This window comes from Vidua chalybeata, chromosome 1 (genome assembly GCF_026979565.1).
Source record: "Vidua chalybeata isolate OUT-0048 chromosome 1, bVidCha1 merged haplotype, whole genome shotgun sequence".
NCBI lineage: Eukaryota > Metazoa > Chordata > Aves > Passeriformes > Viduidae > Vidua > Vidua chalybeata.
In genome coordinates this window covers 113,716,050-113,729,034 of record NC_071530.1, presented here as the reverse complement: position 1 = coordinate 113,729,034, position 12,985 = coordinate 113,716,050, and the positions used below count along the sequence as shown (strand labels likewise).

At 38.2% G+C, this 12,985-nt stretch overlaps 1 protein-coding gene across 2 annotated transcripts in view; it reads left to right on the top strand.

The window, feature by feature from the left end:
- Nucleotides 1-12,985, top strand: part of ATP6V1H (ATPase H+ transporting V1 subunit H) — a 48,360-nt gene that overhangs the window by 8,424 nt on the left and 26,951 nt on the right. For both annotated transcript variants that reach the window (XM_053946946.1, XM_053946938.1), the window contains exons 3-7: nt 1,323-1,425; nt 2,833-2,922; nt 8,006-8,119; nt 10,789-10,893; nt 11,956-12,009. In XM_053946946.1, the coding sequence (XP_053802921.1) occupies nt 1,323-1,425; nt 2,833-2,922; nt 8,006-8,119; nt 10,789-10,893; nt 11,956-12,009 (466 nt within the window). The remainder of the gene's footprint in view (nt 1-1,322; nt 1,426-2,832; nt 2,923-8,005; nt 8,120-10,788; nt 10,894-11,955; nt 12,010-12,985) is intronic.

The window sequence follows — 12,985 nt, the reverse complement described above, 5'->3', positions numbered from 1 at the left end:
TTATGAAAAGGAGGGAGAGAGATTTTTTTGTACAGGCATATAGTGACAGAACAATGAGCAATGGTTTTAAACTGAAACAGGGCAGGTTTAGATTAGATGTTAAGAAGAAATTCTTAACTGTAAGGTTGGTGAGGCAGTGAAACAGGTTGCTCCAGAGAGTTGTGGCTGCTTTATCCTTGGAAGTGTTCAAGGCCAGGTTGGATTGGGCTCTTCAAGGTTGCTTCCAAACCAAACCATTTTATGATTCTATGATAGCTCAAGATGAAGGAAACAAGGTTTGAATGGTGGTGACATTGACGGGTTGCTAGGTGTCCATCAGGACAGGACACGCTTGCTCCTTCAAAATAACGGGAAAAAATATGACAAAAAAGCTCTGGGGTTGAGCTGTGAGGACAGGGAGATCACTGACCACTTAGTGTCATGAGCAAAACAGGCTCTATTGGTGAAATTAAATTAATTTATTGCTGATTAAATGGAGGAGGTTAATGAAACATAGGAAAAAATCTAAGAACCACTTCCTACCCCCTCCCTTCTTCTCAGGCTCAACTTGGCTTCAACTTCTCTGCCTTCTTGCTTTGAGTGGTGTAGGGGAATGGGGTATGGAGGCTGTGGTAATTTCATAACACTCAATCTGTGCTGCTCCTTCCTTCTTACACTCTTCCCCTGCTCCATCCTGAGGTGTCCCACTCATGGGTTATGGTCATTCACAAACTCATCCAGCATGGATCCTTTCTGCGGATTCCAGTCTTCCAGGAATGTACTACTCCAGGCCCTAGAGGCCACTGGTCCTGCAAGAAAACCTGCATGGACTGCAGTTTCCTGTAAGGCACATCTGCCTGCTCTGGCATGGGCGTCCTCCATGGACTGCAGGTAGATCTCTGCTCCACCTAGGACCTCCATGGGCTGCAGGAGCACAGCTGCCTCACCATTGTCTTCACCACAGGCTGCAGGGGAATCTGTGCTTTGGCATGTGGATCACCTCCTCTCCCTCCTTGTGCACTGGTCTGACAGTCAACAGAATTGTTTCTTTCACATGGTCTCAGTCCTGTCTCATGGCTGCTGTTGCACAGCAGTTTTTCACTCCTTAAATACGTTATCACAGAGGTGCTGCTGTCATTATTGAGAGGCTCAGGTTTGGTCAGTAGTGGGTCTGTCCTGGAGCTGGCTGGAACTGGCTCTCTGACATGGGGGCCACTTCTGGGATCTTCTCATAGGAGCCACCCAAGCAGTCCCCTACTAACAAAACATTGCCATATGAACCCAGTACAGTTATTTCCAACTTATTATTCGTGTTACTTACGGTTTAATGTTTTGTTTTTCAGAGGTCAGATGATTTCAGGTGAAGACTGTGAATTTATTCAAAGATTTGAACAGAAAAGAAATCCAGAAGAAAAACAGGAGTTGTTGCAAACAGAAGGCAATCAAGTAACTTTCTTTTAATGAAGTCTCTTTTGGGGAGGAAGGAAATTTTCCTATCTACTCTTATTTTATTGTTGTTAACTGTATACATACAGTTAAGATGTTCTGGAATAAGTGTAAAGCTTGCTATCGTGATTCTTTTATTTTTCCTTAGATGTGGATTGGATGTTATTTCATTATTTTTAAAACCTACTAAATAACTGTTAAATGTCATCTGCCTTTGATTTTATTGTGGGACAAACTAGCTCAAGTCTTCCCTCATCCCAGTTTACTTAATCATGCATACTTGTACTTGAGTAACTTCTTTTTTTTAAGATTTTTTTCTTTAGTTTATTGATGACAGCTGCTACCAGTTAGATTGCTGCTTAGTTAGCTAAGCAATTTTAATTTAGTTACAGCATGAAGTCCATTGACTGCTAAGGTGGATTCAGTTAGACATGGGTGTCTGTGTCATTTTAGGCATGGTAAGATATGAGGACTTTGCACTGGACAGAGCTGATTCAGGACTGAATCAGCCCTGTGCCCTTATGGAGACCAGGCAGGATGCCCAAAGACACTTTAATAATATTTGAATCAGTAGAATCTCAGCCTGAGGTTCTAGCACAGAATGTCAGACATCAAGAGGATTGGGAGAGGCAGGGAGAAAGGTGAAGAGTAGTTGATGCTTTCAACACGCAAGCATTTATGGCCATTTTTTCTACTTTAATTTTAGGCTGTTTGTTTTGGTTTTGTATTTCTCTTCTCTCCAAATTGTAGTGTGTTACTGTTAGCTAATGTATCATAGTTTGCATAGTACCAAAAACATATGTGGTGTACCTTATATGTCACTACATAATTACAATGTAGCAGTTCAACATTCGGTTTTCTTTCTGTTTTAGTTGAATTTGGTGAAGGGGGAGGAGGAGGTGTAAAAAGTAATGTTGTAACTATTTCAGCCTGTTGCTGAAATTGTAACATTATTCAACGATGAACAAAGATTTTTCTACAAAGTATATAGTAAGTGAACAGAGTAGTTACCTGTCTTCCTCCCTCCATTCAAATTCCTGAAATTTTTTTTGTGCTCTTAGTTGCTGTTCTGTCAGTTTACTTGATCTCACTACCATAAAAAATAGGTGAGGGAGAATTTTCTAATCTGACTTGCAAATAAGCATGTTGGTGACTTTAACTAGCAAGTACTTATTTAATTTGAAAGCCATAAAACAATTCGTAAAGGATAGCAACCAATATGACAGAAAATTTTCTTTATGAGATAATGTCAAATGTATTCATCTCTTACTGCAATTGAATAAGATATTGGGATGCTCAATGCTTATGTAAGACTTAACTGTGAATTAATAAGATCCTGCTTTATATTATCAAAAGGAACAAAGACAATTGCTAATATTAATTTTAATGTCTCTTTTATTTTTCTAGTGTGCTAAAACATTTATAAACTTGATGACTCATATCTCCAAGGAACAGACTGTTCAGTACATTTTGACTATGGTTGATGATATGCTGCAAGTAGGTCAATAATCTGTATTATTTTTAAGTCTTTAAATGCATGCTTGACTGTTTCCTTAGTGTAATTCATGTATTTTCAGATGTTTGTCATACTATGTTAAAAATATTCTGTTAAATTTTCAGCTCCTGTCTTCAGAGATTAAATGTTAGACTTAAAGCTATAAGGGTAACTTAGCTCGTAATATGTTCAAATTCTGGAAATAAAACAAACTTTTATGCTTGTCTGTTGGTTCTCAATTATGTTTAATTCAAAACTTGGTTTGGTTAATGCTAGTGTTGCATAATAGTTTCATTTTATGTGCTCTTAATTTGCAGAATTTTATTCTAAATACTTTTTATATTTGATACATCGGCTTACATTGTAGTAGACTTGTCAGTGTTAGATTAATGGTTGGATTTGTTGATCTCAAAGGTCTTTCCCAACATAAACAATTCGAAAATTCTGTGACTTGTGACCTCAGCTGTTTCCTGTGGTATAGGGAGGATACCACAGGAGCTTTTCCTTTGAAGGTGTTAATATGGCTACCCTCAGTGAGAAGATGTAGTTTCTGCAGCTTCAGGTTTCCAACATCAGTTAGGTTGTTTGGGACAACATGTTCTGAAATTCTGCATGGTTTAATTATAAATGCTTTTATACTTTTAATTCAGTGTAACATACAGCTCTTTGCAGCTGTGGACAACAGTGCCTTATAAGAATAGGCTATTAAACTTGGTTTCAGACTGCTGAGCTGTTGGGATAACTCAAGAAGAGGCTTTACTCAATCAGATAATCCTGCTTTTATATTTCCTTGCTCTGAAGTTGGCTAAGAGAAGGCAGTTGGAGTGATGTAACAAGATGGGTTTAGTTATGTGAGGTTTTTTCCTAGTATTCACATAAATTATCTGTGTTTGGTAGTTTCTCTTCTCCTGTTTTATGATATATTTGATCCCAGGTCTCAGTGAAATGTGTTTAGTGCTATTGGTTTAGGGTATTGCCCTAGGAGGTGAACCATGTGAGTTCTAGTTTCTGCTGTGAGTATTCAGTATTTCAACAGGCAAGTTGAAAAGCGTGAACCTCTCCACAGTTTGTATAAAATGAGGACCATGGTGTTTTTTCATGTGCCTGTCTGCACAGTAGAGCCCAGTATCCTGACATCTGGGCTAATAGGTTAATGGTTAGTGGTGGTGGCAGCAATTTACTTGTCTGTAGCTTGGTCACTTTTTCTCATTAAGTTTTACTTTTTTTCAAATGTGACACAAACATAGAGAAACAGAGAAGATGTGTCCTCAGTATCATTCTTTGATTAGGGGTATGGGTTGGGAATACCTTGTTTTGGTTTACCCATTGGATGACAAACTTTGGCTCAGTGTGTGAGAACACTGTTTATTATGGCTATTTTTGTGAAGAATGGGTCTTGCTTTCTGTGCATCAGTGCATCAGTGGCCAGAGAAGTCATAATTTCACTTGCCCTTTGCCAGAACTTGTGAGTGTTCGTAGGTCTTATTTTGGTAATGTGCTTTGGCATTAGCACATAGCCTGCAGCTACAGTAGGTGATAGCTGATGATATCTCCTCTGCTGTGGAATTAATACCCCACAGGTAATGCTTTCACTGGCCCATTTTTGAACAGATGGAATAGTTCTAGGTAGTCACAGAAAGTAGTTTTGAGTAATCTCTCTTTTGCTCTATTGTTTCTGTCATAAGTGGTTAGATGTATGTATTTTCTTGACTTTGACATGGCTGTATTTTGGGCCTTACCCTGTCCCAGAAGTGGCATGTATAGAATTCTTAATGTTAAATGTAATGGCTTTAAATTATTCAGGCTTTATAGTGATAGAGCAGAATAGAGATATTGGTGCAAACTACATATTTGCTTTTGTTTGGAATTGAATGCCTTTTTCACTTTAGAAATTCTGCTTCAGTATCTGAAAAGCTGTACTGACTTTTGCAATGCTGTGTGTGATTGCATTGTTCAGGGATTCAGGGATGATGGCATAGAAGGCTTGTGTGAAGGTATCCACATGGCATTATTTCAGTTTCCTAACCTATGACATCTCCACTCTGCAAGGGTGAAACAGGACTTCTGTTTTGTTTTGGTCATGTTCAGGGTTGGAACGTACAGCCAGTGGTGCGTTATGGCACGTTTTCAAGGTGTAAGATTCTTGTCAGAAAGCAGCATATTGGCCAATAATGGTGTGACTGTGAGTTTAGGGCAGGGTTTCTGCAGACGGCCTGGACACAAGAACCCACAGTATCATAGAATCATAGAATGGTTTGTGTTAGAAGGGTGCCTTGAAGATATCTAGTTCCAGCCCCCTTGCTGTGGGGAGGGACACCTACAGCTAGACCAGGTAGTTCACAACTCCATCCAATCTGTTCTTGACGACCTCCAGGGATGTGACATCCCCAGCTTCCCTGTGCAACCCGTCCCAATGCCTCACAATCTTTCCCTAATAACTAAACCTACTCCCAGTTTGAAGCCATTCCCCCTTGTCCTGTCAGTAAATGCTCATGTAAATAGTCTTGCCCTATTTTTCTTGTGGATATGAAGTCTCCTGTCTTTGCCTGACTCATCTTAATTCAGTACATTCAAAGATTTTAAGCAAGAAATTGTTCAAGGACATGGCCTGTCATGGTGCCATTGACTCTGAGTAAAATTTGCCTTGCGAAAGTATGTTTGCTGCAGTTTCGTGAGATGAACAAATAATATTTGAAGCTGCTTTTGACAGCTGTAACTTTTAGAAACCATCACAGGTAGCAGTATCTAGCTTTTGTCTGATAATGACTGACTGTGGTTCTTCTATTATCTTTCTGTGCTTTGCTTGTGGAGTGGTAAAAATTATGTCAACTGTGTTTTGAGCTCACCAAAAGCTTACTTGGGTGTCTAGGATTGTTCCAGCAGTTCTACTTACTGATTTGATGACTTTTCTAAGAAAGATTTCTTTTGAACACTGGCAAACGTGAAATTAGTGAGGTGTTTACCGTGTAAGATTATCTCCATTCTGCTTATGTCTGAAGGTGGAGAGTGTTAGCATACTGCCATCCTTGAGGAAACATTTCTTATTCTCTTCATCTGATAAATTCTTGAAACAATTTCTTTGCATTAGTGACCTTGTCACATTGCACAGTCTGTTACTTATGAAATCTTTAAGAACCTACACTCTAGTTGGTGCAGGTAGCAGAATCACCTGAACTTCATTATGCTTCTTCAGAAATGACAGCTACTAAATCATTCAGCTGTTGATGTGAGAGCTTCAGAAATTTCTTTTCATCAGTCTAGTCAGTAGCTTCCTAGGAAGGTGCAACACTACATATTTCAGGGCTGCGGGGAGTTTTCCACTCCTTCCCTTCCATCTTGATCCTGCACCTTAATAGCAAACCAGACAAATCTTCTGACTGACAGCATACTGAAATTATTTCAGTATTTCTGTTTCCAGACTTGTCTGTCTCCTCCTTAGTTTTGTTGTAAATTGAACTCATTGATCTGGTAAGTTTTGATCTTTCTTACCTAGACTGTTTAGCACATTCAGATGGTAACAGTGATTTATTTGATTGAATTGCCATTTCTCATCAAGCAAGTCCTCACAGAGTAAAAACTCTCCACCAAAGGCACTGTGTTCCTGAGATCTTACTTTTATTTATTTCATAGTTTGTACAACAAATTTTGAGAACATTTCTGAGTGCTTTTTTATGCATGCCATGTAGAGAATGGATCACTGTCAGGGCTATAACTGGCAGATAAATAGTGATGTCTGAGCTTCCCCAGTCAGTGATCAGGGCAGTAGTTTGCAGCCGACTTGGTGCAATACTGCTGTGGTTCAACCCCTGCTAGCAGCTAAGTACCACACAGCCACTCACTCCTGCAGCAGGGGGATGGGGAAGAGAATTGGAAGAGTAAAAGTGAGAAAACTTGTGTTTTCAGGTAAGGACTGTTACTTTCAAGGAAGGGTTGGTTGCAGCTCTAAGGCTTAGTAAGATGCCACTGCTTGAATCATGGTCGTCTTGTGCATAATGGATTGTGTTCCAATAAGGAGGCTTGCCTAGCTGGTTATTTGACCCTAGAATTAACAACAGGGAGCAGAATTGATGGAGAAAAGCCCTTCTAGCTAGGAGAGTTTGAAAATTAAAATGTCGGGGTAGTGGAGACTGAGATACTGTCCTTTTGTGAGTTTCTCATTTGCCTTCCTTGATTGAGTTGTGTACTTGGTGGTAGTAGTTTGATTGACATCAGTGGGGAGACATCTCTTCAGAAGGAAAGTTTCCAATCCACCAGGAAGCCTGGCTGGAAAGCATATGGAAATGCTTGAGGAAAAGCAAGAATTCAAAAGTGAGATTTTTTTGGGACTGTCTATCTATATTCTAGGCTATTAGGAAAGAGCAGAGCGTTTTTTCCTCCTTCATGATTCTCTGGCCTGCTGTAAAGAGAACTGTAATAGCTGCTTTGCTTAGTGATTATTAGGGGAAATACTTAAAGAGGCTGTCCCTAGTGCCCAGGCTCAGGTAGTTGTGGTCTCTTATGGCTCAGGGTAGGAGTCCTGGAGAACAGACTTCTGGTGGCAGTGTCCTCTTATAGATATGCAAGTTGCCTGAGATAACTGCTGAATCAGGAGAGAAGAGCTCATTTCCAGTTGAGAAGAATGGAAAGGCTTGTTTATACCCCTAAGGTTTCACTCGTAGAAGAGTTGTACAACGGACTCTTGGAAGTAGCAGTACATTGCAAACTTTGTGTGGACTTTAATCAAGCATAATTGGTTAAATGAAAAGTAGTGTCATTCTTAGAAAAATGACAGTATTTAGCATGTTTCTCATTTGCCTTACTCCATTTGCATGTTCAGAAGAATATATGTATTTTTGCTCAAGCAGATGTTGCAGTACTGGAATACAGCTAAGGCTTCAAGGTTTGTTTCTTCCACCCCAAATTTCCAATCTTAATGTTAGAGTGCTGAAATGAGCTGTATCCACAAGTCATTTTTCAGTCTAACCAAAAAAATTCCATGGGCTCTTACACTGATAATCTATGCCAGCATACCAAGGAGCAAATAACTGCTTTATGTCGAATGCTTTTACAAGTCTGTCATCTTTTCATCTCTCTCAATTTTTACAGGAAAATCATCAGCGTGTTTGCATCTTCTTTGATTATGCAAAACGTGGTAAAAACACTGCATGGTCCTATTTTCTGCCAATGTTGAATCGACAAGATCTTTTCACTGTGCATATGGTAAGTTTTAAATGAACCTGTCTCTGAAGATGGTAGAGAAAAATGCTGGTTCTATTTTTCCTCAGGAGATTGGGAATTTGAAAGTAAACTTCTGTCTGGACTGGAAAGTTTTCTTCTTGAAGTCTAGACAAGTCATTCTTAATACAAACTTCACCTAACCACATTTTAAAAAGCAAAGTTACATTGTTAATTGGCATTGGTTTATTTCTGGGAGATTAGGGCAAATTTTAAAAATTCAGAGAAGCAGGGATTTTAGAACAAGTACAGTAAAACATACCTGAAAATCTTTTATCACAACTGCCAGTCAATGCTGTACAAATATTAGAATTTAAGTTCTCATCTTGTGCAAAGGAAATATCTTTACCTCGATGAACCTTATTTTCTCATATGCTCAGTTTATCAGCTGACTCACTGGAAGTGTAGAGTGAGAAACAGAGAAGTGCTTAATGTTGTTTAAGTGCTGCTCAGCAGCAGCTAAAACATTGATAAATTACCAGCAGTGTTTTGGACACCAGTCTAAACCACAGCATCATATGGACTGCTGTGAAGAGAATTAAGTCCATCTCAGCCAAACCCAGTACAGCTGTGTGCAGTGTATGGTTTCTGCTATGCTTTGACTACTGTTTGCTGCCCCTGTATATGGAGTAGCTTTTCTGGAATCTTAATATTCTTCTGTTGTCAGTGGTGAGAACTGGACATTTAATCTCAGCTGTTTTTTTTTCTTGTGGGACAAAACTATGTTTGTATATACTGTAAATTCCTAGCGGAGACCAGAGTTTCCAACAGTGAAACTTGTATTATGGCTTGAGGAAGAGAAAACTGCACAACTATGAATTTTTCTGAATTCATATATTTGTGCTGGAATGATATGGTGGAGTCCAATCAGGGACTCAAACTATAAACCCACTACCTGGTCTGCATTAGTCTGTGGGGGCAGAACTGGTGCAAGCATTCCAGGATGCCGAGCAAGCCATACTGTTTGCCGTGGGGTGTGGCAGTGCAACCGTGTTTGGGGGTGTACTGCAACTTGAACAGTGAGCTGGCATGTTCTCAAGAAAAATGTCAGGCTTGATCTATTTATTTATTTATTTAATCTGGTTGACTACATGTGAATCAGTTTTCTTGATGTAGCTGAGGGAGGAGGTGGCTGGGGTTTTTATTGGCCAATGCAATTTGTTTTGTGATTTTTTTTTTTGGTGGTAGTGCTACTGAAGACCCATCCTGCAAAACTGCAGTTTGAGCAGTCAGACAATGCTGACTGCCCAAATATGCAGGTAAAGCATAATTTTTAGCCCCTTGCAGTGCAAACTATGTAGTCTTCATGGAATGGTGTTTTTTAAACCTAAGATACAGAAATTTTGATGGTCAGCATTTCTCTACTCAGATTTGTGTTATTCAGATATTGTTTTCTTTAGGTACTGCAAAAATATACAAATAATTTAACAAGACACAGAATCTTATGTGAAATGAATCCACTTAAAGTGGATCCACTAAGTTTACCGCTTTATTATACCTTTTAGTACAGTATATATTTTTTTAAAGCACATTAATATTTTCAATCCCAAGTTTTAGGATTGTGTGATTTTTGTTGGATTTATTTTATTTTTCTCCTTATTATGCACACTGGAAGATTTTTGATGCCACATTGTTACATCTGATGAGGCAGATAAAAATACTCATCCTCTGTGAAGGCTCAAATTCTGCTAAGTGTAAATGGTCTCTCATTCAGGGGCTAGGTAGCAGTTTTAACTCAGAAGAATTGTTGACTAGAGAGCTAATATCATGTGTTTTAAAGCTGGAGGGATTTTTTAGGGTGACTTACTTGCATTAAGAAGGAGATTTGATGCGTTTTAGTGTAGCGATTATTGTTCCAGACTCACACTTGTAATCCGTCTAGAATCAGTGGTGGTGGTGCTGCACATGTGAATGCAGTAAGGTGGAAAGGTGGCTGGAATAGTGTCCTCACTATATGCATCATGGAACTGTGTGCGTGCAAATGAACCCCTACTTCAGTAATTTCTTGGTTACACTGCCTCTTTATATGTAAACTGGCTCAAATGCTTTTGCAAATTAAATGCAAGCTGCAGTGTAAACTCACTTCAAATATAATTTGGAAAGTCTGTTGTAGAAACATACTCTTGTTTAAGTATTCTTAAAGCCATAGGCATCATGAAAATTCTTAACCTGAGGACATTTTTACTCCCCAACTTCATTCTTAAATAGTACCTTCCATTTTACTTTTCTGCTCTTCTTTTTCTGGGCTTGAAACTGCTCCCTTTTTGAAGATGACTTCCTTCAGTTTAAGTACAAAAAAACTTCAGTACTGTGGTACTATTTGTATTGGCATATGCCATAGTTGCTTAAATCAAGCCTGCGTGTGTTGGGCTATCAAGTGTCTTGCTTTTGATTGATTTCTGACTTTAGTGGTATCCTACAGCAGTAGCCCATCGACAACGTCCCTCCATCGCCTTCTGAGTTCTTTATTAGTGTCTTGTGAACTTCATCAGCTACAGGTAACTGATGCATGAAGAGTCCATACATAGAAAACAGGTAGATTTCTGTAATGGATTATCTTTTATCTAAAATTGGTTTCCAAAGTTTACAGAACTTCTCACTGAATTCTGAAAATTGCTGTGTTTGGAAAATCGGTTTATTGCATTCTTTTTCAGGCAGCAAGAATTATTGCCAAACTGGCTGCTTGGGGGAGGGAGCTTATGGAAGGCAGTGATTTGAATTACTACTTCAACTGGATTAAAACTCAGCTTAGTTCACAGGTAAAAAGCTGCTTTTGTTTAAACTTAACGGTAACTTCGGAAACTTCTTTCAAGAATATGAATGTATAAATGTACAAACAAGGTATATTTTCAGTTTTGTTTTTTTTAAATGAAATTCTACTTTATAATTTTTAAAGCTAAATGTTCGTTATTCAAGCATTTAATTTTTAACTTAGTATTTTAAGTGTTTTACTCCAGTCCTTGAAATGTAAATTCATGATAAAGCTTTTTGCCTTTTCTGTTGGTTAACGCTGTTTTTTTTTTTTCTTTTGGACACTGAGAAAATATGAGATGAGTTTTTTTTTTGTCTTGCCTCTACTATTTTGATTATCAGAGGTTGTTGCTGGGAAGAAAAGTAACTGGCAGCAGAAACTGAATATCAAAACCTTTTTCCAGTTTACTGTAGTACAAAGCCTTTACTTTTACTGCTGTGTTGTGAAACTGAATGAATTTTGACTTATTTGGACAGTGTTTTTATGGTATTAGCTCTGTTTGAACAGCTAACTTCTGGCTTGTCCTTCAAAGATGAATCATTCTCCTTTGTATTCATTTTCGGACATTTTTCTTCAAAACAAAGTGTTGTCACTCATTCTCTTAGTGTTGTAGTAGAAATGGATTCTTGAGAGGTGAGAAACATTCAGTAGATTTATTAATGGTATATTTTTCATGGTTTTCTAAACTGGGCTTATTAAAAATGAATTTTATTTTTTTCTTCTGTGTGGAGAATCTTAAAGTTGGAATTTCCTTCGGAAAGATGCAAGAGTACAGTTTGCAAATTCTAAGATAAATAAATGTCTTGAATAAATCCACACTTAAATAATTAAAAATGTTGATGTACTAGATTAGTTCCAAGCACATTCTACGTTCTTCTAGACATGAAGTGTGTGTGGGAAATAAGTACAATATATTATGGTAATATATTAAGCAGGAAAAATATCTAATAGATTCTAATTTTTTTTTAATGACTAGAAAGATTGGAGAATTGAAAGAAACTTGGTAACAGCTGTTCCTTAAGGGTGAGGAACAACTCTGATTTTAAAGGTTTACTTTTTCTTTTTCTAGAAACTACGCGGTACAGGGGGTTCTGTGGATACAGGAGCAGTCTCCACAAGTGATGTGAGTATATCTTTGAAATCTGTCAATCTGCTATTTTGGGCAGGTGACATTCACTCCTCGGATTAAGGTGCAGATCTCTTCTGGTGCCAGTGATAAGAAGTACTTGGAACTAGAACTGTACAACAGAGTGCCAGGTGATGGCGCCAAGAAACAAAAGTATTTTTAAACACCAATTTCACATAGAATATTAGCAGTGGAAGTGTATATTTTAAAACTTGAAAAAATGATACAAACTTAATTTAATATTCAAAAATTTTAAGTCCTTGACTTGGTGATCTTAGAGGTCTTTTCCAGCCCAAATGATTCTGTGATTCAGTACTGTCTGTTTACCACTGAGCTGTTGGACTTGTAGAAGAAAACTGAAACCAAGAAGCTTTTGGGTGTTGTGCTGTGCAGAACTCAGAAAAGGGCACATCAGATATTAAAGCTGATATTGCCCATAAACCACTGTGGCATGAAATTGCAGGAGTGCTTTCAAAGCTATCAGCTTTTCATATCTGAATAGCTTGAATTCAGAGGAAAACAGGTTGTCCTTTTTGTATCAACATTTGTTTAAGTCCTGAATTTCATGTAGCTGTAAAAGCTGCTGAGCTTGGAGATGAACTGTGGCAGTATGACAAATGCAAATGACCATCCTGACTGGATTTTCTGTGGTGTTATGGCATGATGAGGCAGTTTATCATAGTTCTTGAATGTGGAGTAGAATTCATTCTGGTCTTTTGTTCGTTTTGCAGCTTGAAAGTGGTCACAGTTTCTCAGAAGACTTAACTTGGGATTTGTTGTTCTTCAAAGTGTAGTCATGGCTTTAAAGTGTTAGCTTCTACTGCTTCCTGTAGAGGAGAAAACTCTTAAATTAACCTATCTGGGGTTTAAAGTAGAAAAGATACAAGACTATTGTTCATGACTATGGGTACGGCATAGAACAATGGCCTGAGCATATAAGTTGAAGTATTTCAATATTTCATGTGCAGATCTG